The 25,710-nt window shown below is 43.2% G+C and overlaps 2 protein-coding genes across 2 annotated transcripts in view; one reads left to right on the top strand and one right to left on the bottom strand.

The window, feature by feature from the left end:
• The window catches only part of nox4 (NADPH oxidase 4), a gene marked incomplete at both ends in the record, with an annotated part of 42,210 nt that extends 24,620 nt beyond the window's left edge, over positions 1 to 17,590 (bottom strand). Inside the window, 6 exons of the mRNA XM_080542994.1 lie at positions 426 to 453; positions 9,829 to 9,926; positions 11,398 to 11,482; positions 12,333 to 12,443; positions 17,165 to 17,260; positions 17,534 to 17,590. Of these exons, the coding sequence (XP_080399120.1) occupies positions 426 to 453; positions 9,829 to 9,926; positions 11,398 to 11,482; positions 12,333 to 12,443; positions 17,165 to 17,260; positions 17,534 to 17,590 (475 nt within the window). The remainder of the gene's footprint in view (positions 1 to 425; positions 454 to 9,828; positions 9,927 to 11,397; positions 11,483 to 12,332; positions 12,444 to 17,164; positions 17,261 to 17,533) is intronic.
• Positions 17,591 to 21,567: 3,977 nt separating this feature from the next.
• The window catches only part of naalad2 (N-acetylated alpha-linked acidic dipeptidase 2), a gene marked incomplete at both ends in the record, with an annotated part of 12,765 nt that continues 8,622 nt past the window's right edge, over positions 21,568 to 25,710 (top strand). Inside the window, 10 exon segments of the mRNA XM_080542941.1 lie at positions 21,568 to 21,606; positions 21,609 to 21,651; positions 23,080 to 23,188; positions 23,454 to 23,640; positions 24,329 to 24,430; positions 24,780 to 24,905; positions 25,048 to 25,062; positions 25,064 to 25,099; positions 25,101 to 25,130; positions 25,259 to 25,364. Coding sequence (XP_080399067.1) covers positions 21,568 to 21,606; positions 21,609 to 21,651; positions 23,080 to 23,188; positions 23,454 to 23,640; positions 24,329 to 24,430; positions 24,780 to 24,905; positions 25,048 to 25,062; positions 25,064 to 25,099; positions 25,101 to 25,130; positions 25,259 to 25,364 — 793 coding nt within the window.

The following is a 25,710-nucleotide window of genomic DNA, read 5'->3' as shown; positions in this document are numbered from 1 at the left end:
TACATGATGTGCACACTGTTCACTTCCAAATAAAATCGTGAGGTAATAGATCACTGTAACAAGAAGGGATCGCAGTATTTAATCATATTTTTCATGAATTAAGGAAATGTTACGTTGCAGAAAATATGTACAATCTGACTGAAAAGACATTCCAACACCACACCTGTTTTTGTTTTATCTCCCCCCCAAAATACAAGTAAATACTAAGGTTTTAAACTCGTTAGGAATCAGCATTCATCACAGGCTATTATTGTGATTAGCTTGATAAAAAATGTTCATCGATTGACAGCACTAGTTTTCATATGTGGAACTGGACCCCAAGAACTGGGCAAGACATACCCTCATACCTTGGATACCCGTTTGAAAATATACCAAGCACACAGACACACGCACACACACAAGCACTCACACAGTGAAAAACTCACCTGTTGTTAGGATGATGACTCGGGGGTCCTGAGGAAGAAAGGGTATCAGGTTAGCACATTGTACCTTTCACAGGGTTCCTACACTTTCTGAAACATCAAATTCAAGCACCTTTCAAGGACTTTCAAGACTCAATTCCCTCAAATTCAAGGACCCAACACGACATAGTTTGAGACAGATCTATATGCAAATGTATATAATAGGAACTATCCGCTCACAGACAACAATTAAAAAGAGAGGCTTGAATGTGTGAACACTAGATGGTCTCTTGCCTTCTCTACCACAGCACAGCAAAACAATATATTGTGAAATATGTGTAAAGTTAAGCAATACAGAGACGTATTTACTAGGGATGTCCCGATCCGATATTGATATCGCATATCGCCGCGATATTGGTCCTGAATGCTGGATCGCAGATCGCACCAGAAAAAAAATAGGCAGCGATCTGGCGTGTCACTCACGTGATGACAACAGTAGTAGTCAGTGGTCACGGGCATGAGAGTTGGCTAGTAGCTACCTGTGTGTAATGAGTCTCACAATGTCATGATGCTAGCTGGTGAAATCATAAACCATTTGTAAACGTAATTTTTCGGTTGTTTACATAGTCTGAAACTACAGATGGTAAGCTTTCAAATGATGCGTCATACATTGAAATCGGAAAAGAATTCAAGACGACACGAGTATTTGAATGTTTGTTTGTATCAATGTTGAATGGTGACTGCTAAAAACGCTGCTAACAGCTAGTGGCTAACGTTTCGTTCTAAAACGAAAGTATGCTTACAAGCCAGGTATCACTTACCGGTAGCCTCTGGCAACAGTGAATCCAACCCACAGATTATAAGTATTTAGTGATCGTTAAACTGTTGTATATTATATCGAGTGGTACTTAAAACAAGTTGCCTGTTATGAAAAAAACGAAAAGCAGATATTGTTGACACCCCTTTGATTCTGGGACTGGTTTCTGGTCTCACCAGCAGCGTCACTAGGCTACACTTTTAAAAAGGGTGCTATAATTGCTTTGCCATTTGTAAGAGAAGATAAATAGAATAAAAACATGAATGTGTAGTATATTTTTACACATTAATAGCCTTCTTATATAACGTATATCTTACACATATATTCACGTATATTTTACACATATTACACGTATATTTTTATTACTTCATATATACTTTATTAAATACTTTTATTATTTCATTACAAACGATCTCGGAAGATTTTCAATTGTCGCACATGCGCAGTCACACACACACGCACATGCACGCCCCCGAGGGTCTAGGCCAATCAGAGGCCTAGAAGGAAGGATCATGATTGGCCAAGAACATACTGTGATGTGACTGGCTGAGGGCCGCTATAAAACCTCTGTGCAGAGGCTGGAGCGGTCTGTCTCTTGTCTACCTCGAATCACGTTGTGACTGTTTCGTGTGCCTGTAATCTGAGGACCCGATCTTTTTTGAATAAATACTTTTAAACTTTGGCCAGGAGTTTTTACCTCTTCTTTTATCACTGAAACAGAGAAATATTCGACATAAGTGGCGACCACGAAGGGACGTTTCCATAGCTCTGGATAACCGGTCGTTTTGCAATTCTTCAAGTCAACAAGGGTAAGTTTCTGCTGAATTCGCGAGGACAAGGCGGAGCTGTGCAAAATAGACTGTGTATATCGAATGAGCTATATTTAAAACGGATCTTGAAGTATATAACTGGGTAGAGGTTAGTCAGAGAGAGCCGGGTTGTAAAACCTGTATTGGGAAAAGCGTTTTAATTGTACGATTTTTATCGTGTGTGTGGTAATTGTGGTATAGCAGAGAAGGAGCTGCTGTAGTCTTGTTTTGAGAACAAGGTATTAGCACAAAAGCTAGGGGGAGACGTTTTCCTAGCGGGCTAATAAATGTGGTTTGTATCAGGCAATAGTCTGATGGAGTGTAAAAGCTTGGTTAATGTGGTTTGTAAGTAAGTGTTTGTCAGGAGATAGCTCTATTCAATGGTATGGAATCGGAATTCCTAGTTTGAAAGAGCAGAGTCCGTGCTAGTGAGCAGAAAATAGCGCTATTTTAAAGGGATACATTGTTAATATACTTGAGAGCACGGAGGAAAAACGTGTCTTGAGTAGAAAGGGCGCCATTTTTTCTTTGTCTGAAACGCATGTCAGACCTGCGGACAAGGCCGCTAGTTGAATTGGCGCCAATTTTTTTCTTTGTGTGAATGCATGTCAGACCTGCGGACAAGGCCGCTAGTTGAATTGGCGCCAATTTTTTTCCTTTGTCTGAAAGCATGCAGACTCAGGGGACACAGAGCCTAGTAGAAAGCATATGCCATTGTAGGAGTATTTGAATAAGATTATCTTGGCAAATAATACGTTGAACTGCATTGAAAGATATTCTTGGAATTGCTGTGTTGTGGAGAATAATAATTATTGTGGAAAAGCAGTGTTGTGTGAAGATTAATCTTACAGTCCACAGCGGTTTGGTAAAAGAACAAAGGAGGGTTGGGTGGCTTCTTTCCCCCCTGACATCCATTTTTTCAAATACACACGCGCGGGTTTGATAGATTTCAGTACTCATCTCTTAAAAGATAACGATAAAACCATACACATAGACTAGGATTGATAAAAATAGAGATATAGTGAATTGATCTCGGGGTATTTCAAATAAGTTTAAAGGTACGGTTACTCGGAAAACAGGAGTTTACACGAGGCCAGCACATTTCAAACACAGAGAGAGCACGCGGAGCAAATAGGCCCGCTTACAGAATATTGGTGAAAGAATCTAAAAGGTTAATGCATAGATTGATGTTGTGAATGACTTTTCAGTATTACATTGATTTAACTAATTACTTATCAGTTGAATTAATTATTCAGATCATTCATTTTCTGTTTCCCAAAACAATTGATTGATTCCATAAGTTTTAAATCAATGTATATGATGATATAGTGAATAATTCTAACTAATCATTCATTCCTTTCACTTAACAATTGATTTATGTATAGATTGTAAAAGTAAAAAAGATAGATTGAGAGTTTTAGGTAAGATATAGTCATTCTGTAAGACATCTTCGGTGTGGCGGCCTCTACTGGTTGAAACACGATAGGGCATTTTTAATTATTTACTGCCCTCTAGTGGATGAAACACGATAGGGCATTTTTAATTATTTACTGCCCTCTAGTGGATGAAACACGATAGGACATTTTTAATTGTTTACTGCCCTCTAGTGGATGAAACACTATAAGACATTTTTAATTGTTTGCTGCTCTCCAGTGGACGGAATACGATAAGACACTTTGGAACACTGGTCCTCCATCAGTGCATCCGCCTGAGGTCGACGACATAGTCTTTTACAATAATAAATGGATGGTTACTTCAATTAATTTAAGTAATTACAAATTGATTGAATTAATTATTCAGATTATTTCATTTTCAGTTTTCACAAAACTTTGATCAATTGGTTTATAGTGGTCTAGGGATGACGTTTTCTTTTACAGGATTACATCAATGAAGTGTAAATGACTAAGTCTAGTTGATTGTGCATTCCTTCCGAGTAGCAGGTCGATTTCCTTACAGATTGTAATTGATAATTGATCATTTTGTTCCTTTCAAATAACAAGTCGATTTCCTTACAGATTGTAATGAATAATTAATCATTTTATTCCTTCCAAATGACAAGTCGATTTCTTTAAGTGTGTAATTAATAATTAATCATTCATTCTTTTCCAAATAACAAGTCGATTTCTTTACAGGTTATAATTAATATTTGTAATTTACATTTTTTATTTCAAGTTAAGTTCTTTTTCACAGTTTTTGATTAAGAATAGCAGAATAGTACATATTTGATAGTTGAGCAGTAAAAGGGTTTTTGTGGATCGGTGAATACTTAGGTGTGACCAGCCTTTGTGATTTAATAATTGTGTTGACCAGAACTGTAATTAGTATTGAATGAGTAATCAAGTGACACATATTCATAAACAATTAGGAAACACATTTAAGTATAAAGTACTTACAAAGTGATTAGATTTAAGTTAATACTGCACTGACATACACAAGAGGCAAATCTGTTGTTCTGGGTTGTAGTGGTTTTGTGTGGGCGGTTAATACAGTTATATTGGACTAGCATTTGTTTAGCAAACAAGACAATAGGAAGGTGGGTTGTAAGAAAAGTACACCTTATAGAATATTTTCAGCATATTGAGCAAGTAGAATGGGATCAAATTCAACGAAGGTGTTAAAAGATATTAGTGAACATCGTGGAATGTTGGCTACGTTATCGCCTATGGCTGTAGTGGAAAAAATGAATCCTCTTGTTAGGGAAATTAGCAAAATGTCTACGAAATGGAATAGCCGTTGGGCATACATTGAACAGCCGTGGCCGAAAGAGGGCAGCATTAATTTACAATTAATTGCAACATTGGAAATACTTATCAATGGGCACAAAGCACATCAAAGAGGAAAGATTAGATCAGAGAAACGCAAGTTAGAGTTAGCTATTTTAGATCTATTTAAGGTAGAGGGACAGAAAATAGCTCAGATGGAACCGGAAAAGAAAAAAGAATTGGCCAGAACACTGGAACAGACATTGAACATTCCATCCACAGACATGTGTCCTGTCTCCAGTCCCCCTCCATATGCTAAGGCACTGGAGGATCATTCCCAGAAGAAGAAGGCCAAGAAGGAGCCAAGGGGAAAAGGGGACGACAGGAGTGACGAGGAAGATGACAGCAAAGATGGCCGTGAAGACTCAAGAGATGACGACAGTGCAGATGAAGGCTACCACGCTCTGGTCAGGAAGATGATAGCCACAGCAAAAAGACACCACAGATGGCTGAAGGAGCAACGAGAAAGGGAGGAAGAGGAAGATTGTCATCGAAGGTCATCAAATACATTAAAGAACTGTCCAGTGCTGATTCAAGGTAACAAGATGGAATATCATCCGTGGCATCATGCAGATCTGTCTGAAGTGATGGACAAACTCCCAGTTCTGGAGGAGGGAGGACATTCGTGGACTACTGAGGTTGACGTGAGACTGACAGGAACGCAGGCCGCGATGGGAGACCTGAAAAGACTCTTAGCCTTTATTGCAGGATTGGAGGCAGGACTTCATAGAGATATCAATACATCAGTTTATGATCCAGAGCTCTTCGCAGCATACAGAGTGCAGGCTTTAGCCCCACAGCAACAGCCACCTGGAGTGCAGACTGCTACTTACCAGTCCTACTCACAGGGGCCACAAGGGGGGTATCCTGCTACTTACCAGTCCTACCCACAGGGGCCACAAGGGGGGTATCCATACCCACAAGGGCCACCAGGGGTGCAAGCGGTTCCATACCAGATGTACAACCAGCCTGGCCAAGGACCACCACCAGGGGGATGGACAGCAGCAGGGAAGAAGATGCTAGAACCGTGTTACCAATGTGACCAGAATGGACATCTAGCCTGTACCTGCTGCAACAGGCCCCAGGGGGGCGCAGGGGGGAGCCAAGGAGGAGGATATTGGCCTCCTGCTACACCTGCTCCAGGAGTGATGAACCCTTACAGAGGCCCAGCAGCTGGCCTACAGGGGTGCCCGGAAGATCCGAGTGGGAGGTGCCAGCTGGTGGTGACACAGAAGCCTGAAGGCGCCACGCACCTCCCTATGTCTAGAGAATATGTGAAGACAATCGGATTTGAGGGAATTAAACAGCTGATTCCTACAACTGAGCTTGTAGACTTAGAGTGCAAGGGACAGAGAGCAACTCTGCCAATACTTGTGTCAGAACACACGCCAACAGGGCTGCTAGGGAAAGATGCTCAATGCCAATTGAACTGTACAGTGAAATGCACACCTGACGGTTGTCAGGTGACGGTGCCATCCGGTGTTCAGATTCCATCGACAGCCAGAGTGATTAAGCATAGAACAGACCTACAAGCTTTGCCTTTAAAGGGAGCTGATATAGAATATTGGGTTGATGGGTCTTGTTACGGGGTAGGAGAAACTTTGTGCGCTGGGTATTCCTTAGTTAAAGCACAGAATTCAGAGTTTATTGTAGAACAGGCTGAGGCAGTTCCTCAGCCTTGCTCAGCTCAGTTGGCTGAATTGATTGCCCTCACGGAGGCATGCAACTTGGGAACCGGACGGAGAGTGACAGTGTACACCGACTCTGCCTATGTACATAATGTTTGTCATTTTAATGGAGCTGTATGGAGGGGGCGGGGTTTTAAGAGAACTGATGGTACGCCTATACAGCACCACGCACAGATCATGAAGCTGTTACAGGCCATGATGAAGCCAAAGGAATTAGCCATAGTGAAGTGTGCCGCACACAGGTCTGACTCATCACATGTCACACAAGGTAACAGGGCTGCAGAGGATGCTGCCAAAGCCATTACAGGAGCAGACAAGGCAGGTAAAGGTCTTCTGGTCACACATGAAAAGCAATTACAGGGCATGGTCACACTTGAGGATTTATTGATGTTACAGAGTAGAGTAACTACGTTAGACAAGAACGTTTGGCTAGCAAGGGGGGCAAGTCAGGATGACACGGGTCTATGGAGGAATCATGAGGGGTTGGTTATAGCACCCTCAGATTTATTAGGCATGTTAATACGGGAAGCTCATGGATTAGCACATGTGGCTAGGGGGGAGGTAAGACGCAAGATCACCAAGGAATATGGGTTTTGGAGTCCATATTTGATGGAACAGATTGACCATGCTTTAGGTCAATGTGGGGTCTGTTGGAGAAACAACATCAGAGTGGGTACACCAGTGGTGTCTGGGCATATCCCTACCCCAATAGGGCCACGGGTGGTGGACAGGGGGGTGGATGTACAGAGTAGGCAGGATGTTGTGCCAACAGGTGCCGAGGTCCCCAGAGAACCTGGGAAGGAGGAGCTACGAGGAGATGCTGTGGTGTTGCCAGAGCCAGTGGGACAGTGGAAAGCTGTCCAGATGCCAATGAACCAGAAACCAACGAAGCAGAGAGTGTTGACAGTCTGGAGGTCCAGCCCGGGAGTGTCCAAAGCCTGGGCACCTGTGCTACTGGGGATGCGGGCGAGTACCTGCATCATGCTTCAAATGATGCTGAGGGCAACTCCCCAGACCTTGATCAGCGTGGGAGGGGACCAGGCGGTTGCCTGAACCTCAATGACACTGACGGACGACGACCAGTTAGGAAAAGATTAAAGACTATGAATAGGGTAGTGAAGCAGCAGATCAAAGGGAACGACGGGAATGGACAGCAGATGATAGCATGGCTGGAAACGGTCTTAGGGGCATGGGAAACTTATTTTGCTAAGATGGGTGCACCTATTATAGCAGACATGATTTTTTGACTTTCTTAGGAGACAGGGCCTCATTGACTGTTTTTGGAAAATCAGTCGCTCAGTCCACGTTAATGAACTTTTTAGAAGACTAGTCCTCACCTGAGGTGAAGATCTATGCATTAATGCATTCCCTTTGTCCTGTGCTTACTGTTGGGGAATTATGTGTTATGATAACTGAATGTCATTATTTGTGTATTGTTTGTTTATTTACATTATTTTGGCCAGTCAGGGTGGTACTTGTGCTTTAATAGGCGGTGAATGCTGCAGTTATATTTCGGATTCTGGTAACGCTTTGTATGATTTTCATGAATCTAACAAGAAGGGTGTAGAGGATTTACATAAAGAACACGGTTGGAATATGTTAGATTTCTTTGATTCTGCTTTTTCAGGTATTGGTAATATGATCAGGTCCGTCGCTATTATTTTTGTTGACATTATCATCTGTGTTATGTTACTTGGTATTTTGGTCAAATGTTGTGGAAAGTGTATTTCTGATGTTCCTATTAATGCTTTAATGTTGACCAACATAGCTGATGAGCAAAAGCTGGATTCTGTTTTGCTTTCTGATTTTGTTTCCTCCTTTGATGTTTTGTTTATTAAGTGATGTTTTATGATTATTTGCTTCGATTACTGTTTGTTTCTTTCTATATCATGTGATTGATGTCAGTTGAGAAGTGGTGTGGTGGTTATGCTAAGATAGGAAAGCGGTTCTGTTCCTAGCACAACGTAGAAAACGCTCTTGACTGGGAAAGGATATCAATCTGAGACAGCGGTAAAGGCTGTTCTCCAACTGGGTTCATGTGCTAGTAACCTCTGTCCCTGGCGCTTCAAGGACAAAGAAAACATCGGTCGTTGGAAGTTTCTATATTAATTTGTGCATGATGGACTGTGTTTAGTTTAATTGTGGTTGTTATTTTCAAGATTCTTTTTATTATTGGTTGGTTTCTATTTTTTGCATGATGTCTTTGGGTTCTTAGTAGTTATTTTTTATTTTTTTATTTTTTTATTTTTTATTTTTTTTTTATTTTTTTATATTTTCTTAGCTGTGATATGTGGGGTTTGTGTTTTTGTTTTGGTTTATGTGATCATTTAGTTTCGGAACACCCTCTGGGTGGTCCGAGGGGGGATGTGTAGTATATTTTTACACATTAATAGCCTTCTTATATAACGTATATCTTACACATATATTCACGTATATTTTACACATATTACACGTATATTTTTATTACTTCATATATACTTTATTAAATACTTTTATTATTTCATTACAAACGATCTCGGAAGATTTTCAATTGTCGCACATGCGCAGTCACACACACACGCACATGCACGCCCCCGAGGGTCTAGGCCAATCAGAGGCCTAGAAGGAAGGATCATGATTGGCCAAGAACATACTGTGATGTGACTGGCTGAGGGCCGCTATAAAACCTCTGTGCAGAGGCTGGAGCGGTCTGTCTCTTGTCTACCTCGAATCACGTTGTGACTGTTTCGTGTGCCTGTAATCTGAGGACCCGATCTTTTTTGAATAAATACTTTTAAACTTTGGCCAGGAGTTTTTACCTCTTCTTTTATCACTGAAACAGAGAAATATTCGACAAAGGCACTAAAACTAGAAATCAGACAGTAACTCTTTTTTTTCTACAATGCTGAATGCTGCAGTTTAAATTGTTTTAACTTTAAACCAGTTGGTCACTGAGTACTGCAGAGTACTGTCTTGTTGCTTGAATAAAGGCTGGCAGTCTTTAATAGCCAACTGTTGTTGTGGACTATATACTGGGGAAGTATTTGTTATTATTCAGGAGTAAAACAATAAATACAAATATCTGATTGATATCGGTATCGCAGATACCTGAAGCCCAGGTATCGGTATCGGTAGTGAAAAAATGGGATCGGGACATCCCTAGTATTTACTAGTTGACGAGCTAAGTAGCACTTTCAATGACCCATGTCTATTTTTCAAGGGTTTCAAGGACCCGTGGGAACCCTGCTTTCAGTCTGTGTGTGTGTGTGTGTGTGTGTGTGTGTGTGTGTGTGTGTGTGTGCGTGTGTGTGTGTGTGTGTAACAGAATGTAACCCAACCGTTTGTTTATGTATGTGTTTGCTTGTGACTTACCTCTCCCCTGTAGCGGGCAACGTTGAGAGATGAAAAGTCTTCGGAGTATCTGACACTGAAGTTGACCACGTTAGCCAGGTGAGCAGAGACGTGCACAACTAGAGAGCAAGAAAGAGAGATGCACGACACCTGAACATGACACACAGACATACACGCACACTTTTTTCTTTGTCTATTCAGTATAAACTCAGCAAAACATCCTCCTTACACACACATCATGACATAACTATGCAGCTCCTCAAGAGCTGATACAGATGTGTGTGTGTGTGAGTGGGGCGGGGGGGGGGGGGGTATTATGAGACAAAGGAGTCCTCTCTCCTTACCCTTACAGCTCATTCCCTCTCCCTTCCTAGTTTGCTCTCTGTCCTATCAATGTCTCACACACCCTTCTCTCTCTCTCTCTCTCTCTCTCTCTCTCTCTCTCTCTCTCTCTCTCTCTCTCTCTCTCTCTCTCTCTCTCTCTCTCTGTCCTTCATACCTCTCTCTCTCTCTCCCCCATACCTCTCTCCCCATTGTTCTATGTGTGTAATTGGTTGTCTCAAAACATTGGAACTCGGCCATTAGAACATTACAACAGCCAGGAAATGGCCTGAGGGAGGGAAGAGGGGGTGGGCTGTGGATTAGAGGTGATGTGGGAAAGAGAGACATGAAGGGGGTGAATCATTCCTGCTATCTTCGCGTGTACTCTTAAGTTCTGGGTTTTAAGGGGCCGGTCAGTTTAATGAGTATATATAAAGGTGTGGGGGGGAAAGGACAGTAGAAAGAAAAGGAAACTGGGGGAAGAGAGGGTACAGGGGAGAGAAAGGAGGAAAAGAAGAGGAGGAGATGGAAGAGGGAAATGAGAGAAGGGGGAAGGCAAGACAGAGGGGCAGAGGAGCTCCCATGATGTCATAGGAGGAGAATCAGACACACACACCCCTGCCAGCTGGTAATGTATCACATGCTGGTACTCCAAGAATGTAGAACCAGCATAGCTGGTTAAACCAATAATATATAAACCAATAATATATAAACCAATTTGTCCATACTATACCCCAACACACACGCACACGCACACGCACACGCACACACACACAGTGCTCAACTGTGAAAACACCCACTCATAAATTCCAATTTTTGTTCTAACAACCTAAAAGACCTCATCCATGAAGAATGTGCACACAAACATACACAAACATGCACACATACAGAACAGTGTATACACACACATACACATGTGGGCACCCCTGGTTTAAATGTCTGTTACAATTAATCTCCAAGTGATTGAAAGCAAACCTGAACACTAAAGGCTAAACATGACACCTTTCTGCAAATTTTAAAGCAAGGTTTCTTTTTATTTAAAATTTTCAGAGTTTTTAAATGATAAAAAAGGAAAAGGGCCCTGCGCGCCCTTTTCGATTATTCTTTGTTACCTTTGGAGAAGATGATTACTAAGGAGACCAAGGTGATTTACTCGTTAGGGCTTCAATGAGTCAGGTGAATATAATTCCAGGGTTGAATTGATATTAATTGTAAAAGGCATTTTGACGAGGGGTGCCAAAATTTTTAGCATTGTTTTACTGTACTTACCAGAGAAGACACAAATGGCCACTCCACACGCCACATGGAAGGTTTTACTCTTGTCCAGCAACCTGCGCGCCTTTCTGCTTGTCACCTGGAGGAGTGTGAGAGTGTGTGTGTGTGTGTGTGGGGGGGGGGGGGGTGTAGTCAGAGACAGACAATGTCAGACAAAGGCCCAATCCCTTTTCCTATTTTTACCCCTACCCCTCTTTTTTCGAGTACCTCTCGCTTTTCGACTTGCCCCTCGAAATGACACAACCCTTCATGACCCAGATATGTCATCAGTAGTATCATAGAAAAGCATGGATGCTCGCGATTCGTTCATAACTTATACGTTTCACGCTATCAATCAATCAAACAAGTCATCAAATAAAAAAGAGCAACGCTTCATTACCAGGCCAGTTCATGACAGAATAGCGGTGCTCTGAAGGCTAGAAACCCATGCAGCCCCTACCCTGCCAGTCTGCACTGATATTAGAGGAGTGGTAACAAGTGCAACAACTTCACTGCTGAGACTGAAACTAAGAAAATACGATAGTTCTCATATTTTTCAATCTTGATTAACAAAGAAAATAATTACATTGGTGGTTTTCTTTTGTTGCTTGTGTGTTCGCCACTATCTTACAGATGATTCTGGGGCACGGCATTCTGGGGGGATGTCTCATAATACTTGATTTTGAGTGTGCCTCTAAAAAAACTCTGTTTGGAGGGGCAAGTAGCCCTACCACTTCGCCCTACCCTTCTATCCCAACAAGAATCGGGACCTACGTGTGAACGTGCAAAACAGAGGGGTAGGGCTAAATTGTAGGGGCAAGGGGTGGGCCTAAAACCCTTTGACCTGCTTCAAACCTGACCCCACCTGACCTCTCCCTCTTTCTATACATTTCCCTCTCTCCCCCTCCACTCCCATATCTCTCTCTCCCCCCTTCTCTCTCTCCATATACCTTGTGTGTTCCTCTGAGGTATGTGAGTAGAGAGCGACACATGGGTAGTAGCACCAAACTGCAGTTCAAGTTCAGCACTGACGCAGACGCCCTGCTGATACACAGCCCTAGCTGGAGAGAAAAACACACACAAACACAGACACACACAACACAAACACACACAAACACACACAAACACAGACACACACAACACATTCACACAGAGACACACAGAGTCAGAGAGAAAAAGTGGTGCACAAACACATATAGGAAGAACAGAGTGACACAGGCCCAATCCCATTTCAAATTTGTACCCCTACACCTCGTTTTGGAGTGCCACTCGCTTTACGGCTTGCTCCTCGGGACAAAGTTATAAGGGGTAGTGGTTGAAATCATAGACGGATTACCGCACGGGCAAAAGGGGCACATGCCCAGGGCCTAGGAGCCAAAAAGGGCCCTTGGACTTTGGAGAACATCTTTTTTGCAACGGCCAGCCTTGTCAAGTCTCAGCAGAACGTCCAGATTTGATGCTATTTGCTATTTCTCTTCAGCCAATCAGGAAATAGCACAGACCAGAATCATCTGTTGGTTTGGTCGGAAGTAGTTGCCGAGTTTTTTCTCTGCGATGTTATAAACATTCTAATACTGACCCGTTGCATTGCATCGCGACTCTTAGATGTGAACTGGGCTAGGGCCCGTGGCGAATTTATGCCCAGAGCCTGTGGTCATGACGATCTGTCCATGGTTGAAATCTTCTCTTATGAAATGGGATAACCCTTCAAGACGATGATCAGTAGTATCATAGAAAAGCATAGGCGCTCACGATTAACTTTCGGGCGTCATATACCATCAAAGAGGGGATAGATGGGGCGACATGGAATGTCAAAATGCAGGACTGTCAAAATGCAGTACTGTCATGTACAAATCAGCCTTAAAACATTGTTGTAACATTAGCTAGCTAGCTAGAGACATCAACATGCTAGCGATTTTTTTTTTATGCTTGTTATAAAGAAAAGGTCTATAATACATTGAAATGACATTAAACTAAGATAATACAATGGTTATCATAATTTCTTAAATCTTTATTAACAAAGAAAATAATTACATTTCTGGCTTTCTTTTGTTGCTTGTATTTGTTGCCAGTATCTTGCCAATGATTCGCAAGGCATTCTGGGATTTCGAATAACACTCCGTTTGTAACTCTGTTTGGAGTGTGCGCCTGAAAAAACTCAATTTGGAGGGCCATGTAGCCCTACCACTTGGTCCTACCCCTACATGCCAACAAGAATTGGGACACCCTACCACTACATGTGAACGCACAAAATGGAGGGGTTGGGGGTGCGTTGGGATTGGGCCACAGATTCACAGTGACTACACACACAGGTTAAAAATGTATAAAGGGTAGTCTCCTCCTCTATCAACACTGCAGGATTAAAAACACCCCCTATTTTCTTTTTTCTCAAAAGCCTCTTTCTACATGTTATGTCATACAGAAGCAGAAAAGGGAAGATACACAGAGATAGCACAGAGAAGATACTATCATAAGTTGTGTACACCCCTCTACACACGCACACACACACACACACACACACACACACACACACACACACACACACACACACACACACACACACACACATTACCCAGGCATTCATTCACAACCTGCATGCCCACACTTGCCCCCTCTCCAATCTCTCAGAGTATGGGGAGTGTATGTACACATATTTCATACATAAGGCATGACAGCGGCATGTGTAGAAATCACTGCACTTTAGATATACTACTTCCACTACTGTTTCTATAAATAAAAAAAAACATTTATAATCATAGTCTGCTCTCTGGTATTGAATGTAGTCGAAGTGTTGAGCAACACTGTTAAAAGCAAAGGCCAACGTAATAATAAAAAAAGAATCATTGGAACTGGCATTCGTTTTATTTCACCGGAGAAGGAGCTGTTTTATGGCGCTTTTCCACTATCGGCCCGGATCGCTTCGGGTCGGCTCGCTTCGGCACGCTTCGGCACGCTTTTGAACAGTTCTGGTTTTCCACTATACACAACAGACCAGTAGGGTTGGGTACCGTTTGGGTTTTATCCGGTACCGGTACCTAACCGGTACTTTAAAAACGGTACCGGTACCAAAACGGTACTTAATTCGGTACTTTTGATTTTTTTAAATGACATATATATATATATATATAATAATAACACGGTCGACAACATTAAACAGCTTTTCACTTTTTTATTGCTGAGGCACAATATATATTAGTTAAATATACACTCAAATTAAAATAAATGAAAATAAAACTCCTGAGCCTTGGGGACTCCATTAAGCTGGGGGTGCCTATCGTTGGTACTGATGTCGAATACGAGTACACACTTGTTCGGCAGCCCCTCAAGGACATCAGAATATTCTTAGAAAAGGGATCTAGTGAAGAGGCCTGCATAGCCCCCAGAACCAAGAAGACCAAGAGGAAATATAACTCTGATGAACTGGAGCCCTCCACCTCGTCAAAATCCAAACTCTGTTGCCGCTCAGCTACTACTCCCCTCCCCCTCTCTGGTCCATTATGACATGACGATTGATTTTTCAGACACAGTAGTAGGATAAGGACATATCTACATGATATATACATGATCTGACACAGTACCCGAATATCAGGAGATGTTGTCCACCTCGCAGAGAAGCAGCCACACATCCGCACTACGTCATCAACAGACGCGTCGAATCCTGGAGTGCACTGTCCAATCAAAGGCTTGCGTTCGTAAACTCGCTCTGAGAGCGTCGCAGCGCACACTGGGCCCGACGTCATAAGAGGAGCAAGTCATTTGATTGGACAGAAGGCATTCCACGAGTGGTGATCAGAATTCCAGAACGAGTTTACGGAACGCACCCATGAGTCGAGCGTCGCGTTATGCCAACCCGCTAGCGGAAGTTGCTATTAGCAACCTTCTCGTTATCCTTCCGTACTCGCTGCTTTCACTGAGTGGAAATGTAACAGGCGATGTGACGTCACGAGTCACCAGTTGACACCGGACACCAAGGGGCGAGATAGAAAAGTACCGAAATCTCCTTTGCGATTCGGTACGGGTACATACCGAATGTAAAGTAACCGGTACCTACCGGTACCGATTTTCGGTACCCAACCCTACAGACCAGGAACTAGTAGGAGGAGTAGGAGATAGTAGGCGGAGTTACGCGTCATAAAAGCGCGCCATGGTGGTGACGTATATTTTCACGAGACACAACACAGCCACAACAATAGCAACATGGAGGAACTTGAAGCTATCGTATGCCTTTCCCTCGGCATGTGGTATATTATTAACCGTGATTTTTGGAGAGAAAGAGAAAGAGAGAGAGGAAGCTATGTATACATAATAAAGTCATGTTTTTTTAACCCTTAAAACCACTGCCTTCACTTGTCTAACACAATGAACTGTAGTATCATTGTGTGCCGTGTTATTCACAGACAAACACGGTGCCCGGAGGCACCCTTTGCGGGTTAATAACTGTGATTTACCGTGGGTTAGGATAACAATTCAAACGTGTCCGGATAGGGGAAAGGACAGGGAATCCAAAACCATTTGAATGGTGTCGATACGACACTGCTATCACGGTCGACACAGCAAGGACCGAATTCCCTGGTAAAACTTTTCTCTCCCCCCGCTGTCAAAGGGAGTTTCAACCAGCAGCAAGCGGTGCTGCGAGCAGCAGTGGGTGAACTCCCGGTTCATTGAGTTTACGGTTAAAAGCGGGTGTCAGCGCGGTGGTTCAGGGCTCAAAATGACCGTATACCGATGGTGAAGTTAGCAAAGGAGTATTGTGTTTCTACCACCTCCATAGCCGGTGTTATTCACGGGCAAAGACGGTGCATAATAGCGATTGTTGTGTTATGCTTGTTGTAAATAAAAGTTCTATGATGCATTGAAATGACATTAAACTAAGATAATACGATGGTCAGCATAATTTTTCAAATCTTTATTAATAAGCTATTACAGAAACTGTAGTGACATTTTCCAAGAGCGAATGTGGTATTTAAAGATGGCGAAGAAATCTATGAACATGGGATGACGATTTCCATTTACCAATCAACGGTGTGCAGCGTCACACGTCACACGCAGCCTGGCAAAAAGGTACCCTTCGGCCCTATGGTTCCTGCTCACGATGGGTAGCTAAAGAAGCGACCCGACCCGACCCGACCCGACCCAGGCCGACAAATGGAAAAGCGCCAAAGAAGCAGGCCAGCCCGGGCTGACCCGGGTCAGCCCTCTAGTGGAAAAGCCCCATTAAGTGGCAAAAACCTTGCTACCAACAACAACACACATACCCACACATACACAACAACACACATACCCACACATACACAACAACACACATACCCACACATACACAAAACCAACTTGTGACAACAATTACAGTGCTGCTCACATGCCCGAGCAACGCATTCCAGATCATCAACTGAACGTCACAGAGTGTCACCACAGCTTTGCTCTTAGGTGATCACAGTTCATCATCTGCACAAACTTCGAACCCTGACCCAGAAAAAGAAAGGTCAATACCTCCACAATGCTTTAATGCTTCCAAAGTTCCAACAACTCACCGTTTACAGAGTACAGTATAGCCTTACAGCAAAACCTTGGGAGCATGTAAATAGTGTGCAGATATTTTCATCTCTCTTTTCATACTCTGGGCTTGCACCTAGGAGATCTCTGGGATGGTTGATCTTTGGCCACAGATCTAGGATCAGGTGGTAACCTCACCCGAAGTTCAAACTAGGTGGAAATACACAACACTGAGGTCAGTGTCTACGGGTAATTCCATCCAACTACAGAAAATGAAGCCTCGTAAACTTACCCCCAGCATCTGATGGAGATAGTGGTACTGTTGACCACTGGAGTATAACAGAAAGGTCCTCAGGAACAGCCAGGTGTTTGCTCCAAGCCATAGAACCTACCAGACACACACACACACACACACACACACACACACACACACACACATAAGAGCAGATATGAATGACATCAAACTGTCAGTTCTCACGGTTCATCAACCATAGCAGTTTGTGGTCGACATCAGTTTTGTAAACTGCTTAAAAGTGTTTACTAACAGTTGACATCCAGTTACAAATGTTGCACTAACTACCATGAATCCCGCAGTAGTAACACTATAATAATGGCAGTGTAAATTGTCTCTCCAGATCTAAGCATTAATACATATTCTAACCAGAACCAAGTGCTTTCCTCCTTCGTTGGCGACCCAACTCCGCACAGACAGAGCCATGGTGCCGCGGCCAGCCTGCCAAGTTTTTCGGTCCGGTCGTTTTGGAGAGAATCTCTTTTGTTTAATTCCGTTAATCTCCTCCTCTCTCCGTGCTTCTACCGGACGCCAGCCCTCTTCACTCCCGGTGAACCGGCATTACGCTCACCCTAACCCGGTCACACTAGCCTGGAGTTGAAGAACTCCGGCAACCCCCGGCCGATTACACACACACACACACACACACACACACACACACACACACACACACGCACACGCACACACACACACTGTCTCACACTGTCTCTCTCTCTCTCTCGCTCTCTCTCTCTCTCTCTCTCTCTCTCTCTCTCTCTCGCTCTCTCTCACACTGTCTCTCTCTCGCTCGCTCTCTCTCTATCTCTCTCTCTCTCACTGTCTCACAATGTCTCTCTATCTCTCTCTCTCTCCCTCTCTCTCACACTGTCTCTCTCTGTCGGGTGAGGGGGGCGCAACACGCCAAGCTCATGGGGGTACTTTTCCATGGGCGGGGAAGGGCCTTATTAACAAATCCATTGTGGATTTTATTTGATAATGGCTATCCTAATTGCTATACGTGAATATGGTGATTGCCTAGGCTTATAAATACATGTAAAGTCATATAACAACATTGTGGACGTTTGTACAGAGCCACTTCATTGCTTTGCTGATTTGCTCATTTTGCAATCTGACTGCGCCTGAGATTCTGGTGTAGCTGAAGAATTCTGGTTGAAGAATTAATCTCCGAATTCTCTTCAGAAGCTTTCGGCCAACAGCCAAGCAGCGTTCAGCCACCGGCTCCTGCGAGCCCCTTTATGAGGGGTGGAGTGTGTCCGGCGAGGGAGGAGCGTCCGTCTGAGCGTCTCAACACACGTAGGCTGTGTTCGAAATGGCATACTAGCATACTGCATACTAGCATACTCAATTAGTATATACTGCATACTGCCTACTAAATTCATAATAAGTATGCCAATACCAGCCGACCGAAAATCTAGTATACATTTCTTGCATACTCAAATTTCACATACTCTACAGTGTGAACGCACTGCATACTCAAAATCTACGTCATATCTAGTATGAGTAGTATGCTAGTATGCCATTCCGAACACAGCCGTAGACTGCTTTCTGAATGGGTTTAATATGGACGTTTACATGCACAGTCACGTCACGTACACGGCCACGGCGGTGGATTTACATTGTGTATGAAAAGTGGTTTGTGTCCGTAAGCAGGGTTCGAGTTATGTGGGAGCCAATGGATGGTCTGAGGCTCTCTGAGCTCCCATGAAGGCAGTAAAATCAAAAATCTGTGGGGGTCGCTAATAATACATTACCACAACTATTATTTGATCAAAATGTCAATGTAATGAATATTATTTAATTTATATTATAAATATTGTAAAATAAACACGTTTTCCAAAAGAACTACGCGCACCATTAATCTCCTGTGAATGACAGTATGCCTTTGACTGCCTGCACTTCACCACCAAGACACCATGGGGCGCAGTAGAATATTGTGCAACAGCAAAAGGTTGATTAATCAGCTGTGCGGTAAACCGTTGGAACACACAGTGCACAGCTGATTAATCAATTAAACCAATAGAGTGAGACACCAGTTGCCTTTCAGGAAGTAGTGAGATCGTGCACCTAGCCTATTATTGAGAAGCAAACATTCATTCATTAGCTATACAGGAGTATATACAATACATACAGTAGTAGCTACCATGCCGCCCAAAAAAAGGCCACTGCTGCCGACCGGGTCATCAAGCCTAGAAAATTTCGGGTTTTTATCAAAGACAAATTTGACCCTCTCCCGTTCATCCAATCTTGGATAAAGAAAGGACATCGGACGTCAGCATCATGGGTTCCAGGACCGCGACCGCAGCCTACTGAAAACAGACCACTTTGGTCTATCTTGTCTCCGTAAAGGTAAGGTGGCTTTTACTTTTTACTAACCTAATGTATTTTTCGCTCCTTCTGTATAGCAAAAATAACACAATTATTGGCCGAGATACATGTGTGACTATCGCTTTTATAGCTGTTGTTTCATGTGGGGCTGTTGATGTGGTGAAATGAGTAGCCTGCAGCTGTAGCGTCAGGATATGTTGGGATTTGAGGATGAGGATGATGTTTCGGTACCGGTACCGTTTTTAAAGTATCAATTTGTCACCGGTATCGAATAAAACCCAAACTGTACCCAACCCTAACTATATGTTTACATGCCAACTAATTAGCTAATTCATTTTCTGTCATTTAGAGCTGAGGGGAGCAACAGAGAGACGGACAACAGGACAGCAACAGAGAGACAGACAACAGGACAGCAACAGAGAGACAGACAACAGGACAGTAACAGAGAGACAACGGGAGAGGAGAGCAATAGAGACAGAACTGAATGCACTGAACCTTTTTTTAATTCTTTGCATTATTAACACTGTTGTGTTATTGTGTTATTAAAGTGTTTAAGTGTTTTATGGTAAAGCATTATGAGTGGTGTGTGTGTGCAGGGTGCTCGTGAGTTGTATATTTTGGGGAGGGGGAGGCTTGTGTATGGGGGCAGGGGGGTCCTCACACAAAGGAGTAGCCTAGGGCCACTGACCACCTTAATCCGCTACTGCCTATAGCTAATTAAAACGTGTAAGTCCCATCGCTGTGTGGGCATGATTCGCGCGTGCATGAGAACATTTCGCACTGTTATTTTGGAGACCCCCACAGAGTTCAGCTTATAACTCGAACCCTGTCCGTAAGCCTACACTACATGACACTATGTCTTAACCCAAACAAAAGCAGGTAACAAGCATTCTACCTGAGTGCAGTTGTCGCTGCAGTTAGAAAAGGACTGTCTTTTGTGGTCGCCGGGTGACGTGAATGAATGAATGAAAGCTTTATTTTCGAACATGTGAAAAAGAAATAGTTAATTATTATTAACAACAAAAAACAAAAACAAAACCAAGAAAAAACAAAACAAAACAAAACAAAAAACACTATTTACTTAACATGTCCGAAAAGGAGTAGGAAGAAGCATAAACTTATTTAATCCTACCCCTTCTCCAATACTCAGAGATTAATAATTAATAATCTACAGTTAACTTCAAAATTAATGTAATATTTTTTTAATTAAATCAAATTTATTTACGTATTTACATATTTACCAACAATAGAAAACAGATAATGTAAATAAACAAATAATCTGTGAAAATATGGCAATGAATCTGTGAAAGTATGGCAATACGTGACTGCCCTCTAAAGGCTGTTCATTCTATGATTATATTATAATCCAGTTACATCTGTGGTCAAACACATTGGCATCGATACAGTATGTTGGAAATGTTGGAAAGTCTAGCAAGGTGTACTGTATATACAGTTCTCTCAAGTACTCTATTTGGGGGGGGGGGGGGGGGGGGCAGCTGTTATGGTTAAAGAATATGAAGAGGGAGGTGTGCAAGCTATTTCTACAAGTAAATCAGGACAAAACCGAGATTCTTGTCATTGGACCAAAACCACAAAAAGACAAATTGTCGAATACCATGGGAACCTTGCTTTCAAACTGCAAACATGAAGCTAAGAATCTAGGTGTGATTGTAGATTCTGACTTAAGCTTTGAGCCTCACAGTGAGTGCTTATAATGCAAGCAGGCAGAGTAGGAAGTGCTTACTCCTGTAGGTGGCGCTAAAAATGCACCGTCAAAATGAATGACTCCTGCTGCCCTGGGACCTAAAATACGACTCTTTTAATGAAAACAAACAAACGGTTACCGGTACATGCACTTTTATTTTAATATTTTCACTGTCCTTTTTTATTTTTTCGTTGGGTAAGCACTGCTTACCTCTGCTTATATGGACGGCACGTCCTTGCGTCTCACTGCCCCCCCCCCCCCCCCCCCCCCCACCCTGACCCTGCCTCCCACCCTCTCTCATTCCATGGATCACTCTGTTTCACACATTCCTCTCAAACTCACCGAATGTAGTCGATGTCCCGGAGGGATGGAAATGCGAACTGAAGGCAGGCTCGTGCGATGGATCTGTTTTCTCTCACTGTTGTAACGACGTTTTTCCTGATCGGGTTTATTGTAGGTGAGGTCATGTCATGTTGCTGCAGAGCGGATTTGATATGTTTGCAAATAGAACTGCAGAATAACAGCATCCATACTGCACACTCCAACACTGTGCACTTGTAAGCTTAAGTACTTGGGATTCGTAGTCTTTTTTTGCAACTACAACTTTGAAGATGCAAGTCTGCAAATATGTTTTGCAACTACAACTCTGAAGATGCAAGTCTGCAAATCTGTTTTGCACCGACAAACTCTGAAGATGCAAGTCTGCAAATCTGTTTTGCACCGACAACTGTCAATATACAAGTCTGCGTATTTGTGACATCGATATAACTCCATACTTTCTGCACAGTGTTGGAGTGTGCAGAGACTCTGTTATTCTGCACAGACACTCTTCAGTTCCAGCACCTCAACAACGTCTGATCACGGTTGAGCGGTGGTATTTTCACTATTTTGCTGTAGAAACTGTAAAACTTGTTTGTTTGTAATAATAATGACAACTTTGATACTTTGATACTTGAACTTTAAATATGTTTGGTATCTGGTTACAATGCGTAATTAGTTACCAAAAGGTGAGACAGAGGGGTCTGCGGGGGGTAGACGTGCTAAATGCCAAATGTAAGAAGTGAGAGAAGCATGGGACGAAATTCCACAATCTGTCCCAGAAGAACGTAGCCCCCCTCTCCGCCCCCCAGAGAGACCTATCTTCAACCCCATAGGCACTTCATATAGGCAGTGATTTCTGCGAAATTGAGCAAATGTATTTGAACATAGAACATAGGCACTTGACTTCTATGACATACAGTGTGTTCCTGTTATGCTCAAGGAATGGCATTCCATGACTATTGCATTACTTTTTAAAATCAGTCCCTATTTTAAGATCATATTTATCATTAGCAGGCTGGGTATTTGGGATTCTCTCAGTTTAGAACTGAGAATAGTTTCATTGTGATAGTCTTGCTGTCATAGACTGCATTGGTCCGCAGGAGCTGTCAACACTGCGGCCAAGGTGCGTTTATGGCATAACTGAGTTATGTCACGTGACGTCTCACTGCATTGCGAGCCCCCCTGACCCTGACCCTGTCTCCCTCTCTCTCATTCCATGTATCACTGTTTCAACATTCCTCTCAAACTCACCGAATGTAGTCCATGTCCCGGAGTGGACATGGATATGTTTTCTCACTGTGGTAATGGCATTTTTCCTGATCGGGTTTATTATGTGAGGTCATGTTGCTGCAGAGCGAATTCAAATAGGAGTGTAACACTTGCTTGTAATAATGACAACTTTGATCACTTTAATGATATGTTTGGTAACTGATTACAATGCGTAATTAGTTACCAAAAGTTGAGACAGAGGAGTTTGCGGGGGGGGGGGTATTATTGAACTGTACAATTGTTCCTCAAAAGTGGCCAAATATCTTTTGAGACATTTGTTCTGCCTGTGTCTAAGGTTGGTTCTCAAGACCCTCAGATACACACACACACCATGATGCATCCAAACTTCACTTACGAGAGTTCCTCGACGAGATGCACCCAGACAACATCAGAGAACATCTCAGGTAACGAAAACTGGTAATGCTACACTGGAATACAAACCTCAGGTAAAGGACATTAGCAAACACACTAGAATGATATAACCTAGACTGCACATTAAAAGAAAGGGAGAAAGAAAATGATGAAAGAGCCTTCTCCCTCTCCCTCCCCTCTCCCTCTCCCTCTCCCTCTCCCTCTCCCTCTCCTCTCTCTCTCTCTCTCTCTCTCTCTCTCTCTCTCTCTCTCTCTCTCTCTCTCTCTCTCTCTCTCTCTCTCTCTCTCTCTCTGCAGGAAGTTTACACGTTTGCCCCACCTGGCTGGTACAAAGCAGAATCTGCTATTAGCTGAGCAGATAAAGGAGGAGTGGCTAGCGTTCGGTGTTGACTCAGTGGAGATGGTGCCCTACGACGTCCTGCTGTCCTACCCTAACCAATCACAACCCAACTACATCTCTATAGTAGACACACTGGGTCACGAGGTACACACACACACATGCCACCTGGGCGACAGCACAACGGACAGGGTGATAGGCGAGTTCCTAGGCCTTCAGCATGTAATAGGGCGGTTCTGGAGACCAGAGCACATGATGCCCTTTGTTTCTATGACAACCACACCAGAGGACAAGGTCCCTTTATGTTACTGCTAAACTACTAAGATAAAGTCCCATTTTACACTGCAAATGTTGTCGATACGACTTATTGTTTCATATAGTGTAGTATTTTGTTTAATACAGTATTTTACGTTGTAATAAGTATGTAGTTAAGCATATTAAGCAGAGCATTATCAGCCAACCCCTCCATGCTCCGGCTCACCACTTTTCGCTGTTGCCTTCTGGCCGTCGTTTTAATGTTCCTCGGAGCAAGACCAACCGTCACTCCAAATCTTTTATCCCTTCAGCTATCAGACTACTTAACTCAGATGGTGACTTACCATGCGCTGCTCTTAGTCGAGTAGTTCTTTTATTTTTCCATTTCTTTATTTTTTTACACATCTAAAAGGTGCCCTCTGATGACTGTGTTGTCTGTTTACTGAACTGTGCTGACATGACATTGTGCTGTTGTCTGTTGTTGGTGTCTGAATGAGGAGTAAAGCTACAAATGAATTGCCCCCAGTGGATCAATAAAGTTGTCTGAATCTGAATATTGCCCTCTGTTCTGTCCTTCCAGGTGTTTAACACGTCTCTAGCAGAGCCGGTTCCTGAGGGGTACGAAAACCTGACTGACATCGTACCTCCGTACAACGCCTTCTCTCCGAAGGGTCAACCAGAGGTAGCCCCCCTCTCACCCCCCCCACCACCCCCACATCACCCGACCGGCAACACATACAGATGTTACGGTACATGTGGGAAGACGGTACATGTGGGAAAACTAGGGTTAGGGTTAGGTGCTAGGTGCTAGGGTTAAGGTTAGGGTTAGGGTTAGGGTTAGGGATAGGATTAGGGTTAGGGTTAGACATGCCAGCATGTACCAAGTCGACGTAGCACCTAACCCTAACCCTAGTTTTCCCACATGTACCGTATTCCCACATGTACCGTAACACAGACACTCACACACATATTCATACACACATATTCATACACACATATTCACATACACACTTACTGGTTATGTGTCCCAGGGTGATCTGGTGTATGTCAACTATGGCCGTACGGAAGACTTCTTCCAGCTGGAGAGAGAGATGGGCATTAACGTGAGTGGGAAGGTCGTCATCGCCCGATATGGCAAGATATTTCGAGGGAACAAGGTAAGATGCACTTCTACTATGTGCTACACTAGCATCATTCATGATTCTGATTGGAACATGTTGGACATCAGTCATTTACATGTGTACGTGTATATCCCCCCCACATCCCTCTCCCTCCATACTCTCTCCATCCCCTCTGTAGGTTAAGAATGCTATGCTTGGCAGGGGCCAGGGGTATCATTCTGTTTTCGGACCCCTGCCGATTACTGTGCCCCAGGAGTTCAGGTGCATAAAAAAAATTATATATAACACGAGTAGAACTAGAAACATTCTAAAGTAGAATGTTTACCGGGTCATGTCAATAGAATGAATTCCTGTGTGTGTCTGTTCTACCACTGGGGTTCTATGTGCAGGTATACCCCCTCGGCTGGAACCTCCCAGGGGGGGGAGCTCAGAGGGGTAACGTTCTCAACCTGAATGGAGCAGGAGACCCCTTAACACCAGGGTACCCTGCTAAAGGTGTGTTGTTACAGGAAATGGAGAGAGAGAGAGTGTATGTGTGTGTGTGTGTGTGTGTGTGTGTGTGTGTGTGTCTGTGTCTGTGTGTGTGTGTGTGTGTGTGTGTGTGTGTGTCTGTGTCTGTGTCTGTGTGTGTCTGTCTGTGTCTGTGTGTGTCTGTCTGTGTCTGTGTCTAACACACAGTGTGTCAGGGCTCCCACGGGTCTTTGAAATCCTTGAAAGTTTGTGAATTTGAGAAAAAGAAATCAAGGTCTTAAAAGTTTTTTGAAAATAGACATATACAGTATATTAGTCATTGAAAGTGCTTGAATTCCCCTCTGTCTTTCTCTCTCTCTAAAAAAGATAT

Source organism: Nansenia antarctica (assembly GCF_963989245.1).
Source record: "Nansenia antarctica genome assembly, chromosome: 12".
In the NCBI taxonomy this organism is placed as follows: Eukaryota; Metazoa; Chordata; class Actinopteri; order Argentiniformes; family Microstomatidae; genus Nansenia; species Nansenia antarctica.
Note: the sequence above shows the minus strand (reverse complement) of the source record. Positions and strands in the feature narration are given on the sequence as shown.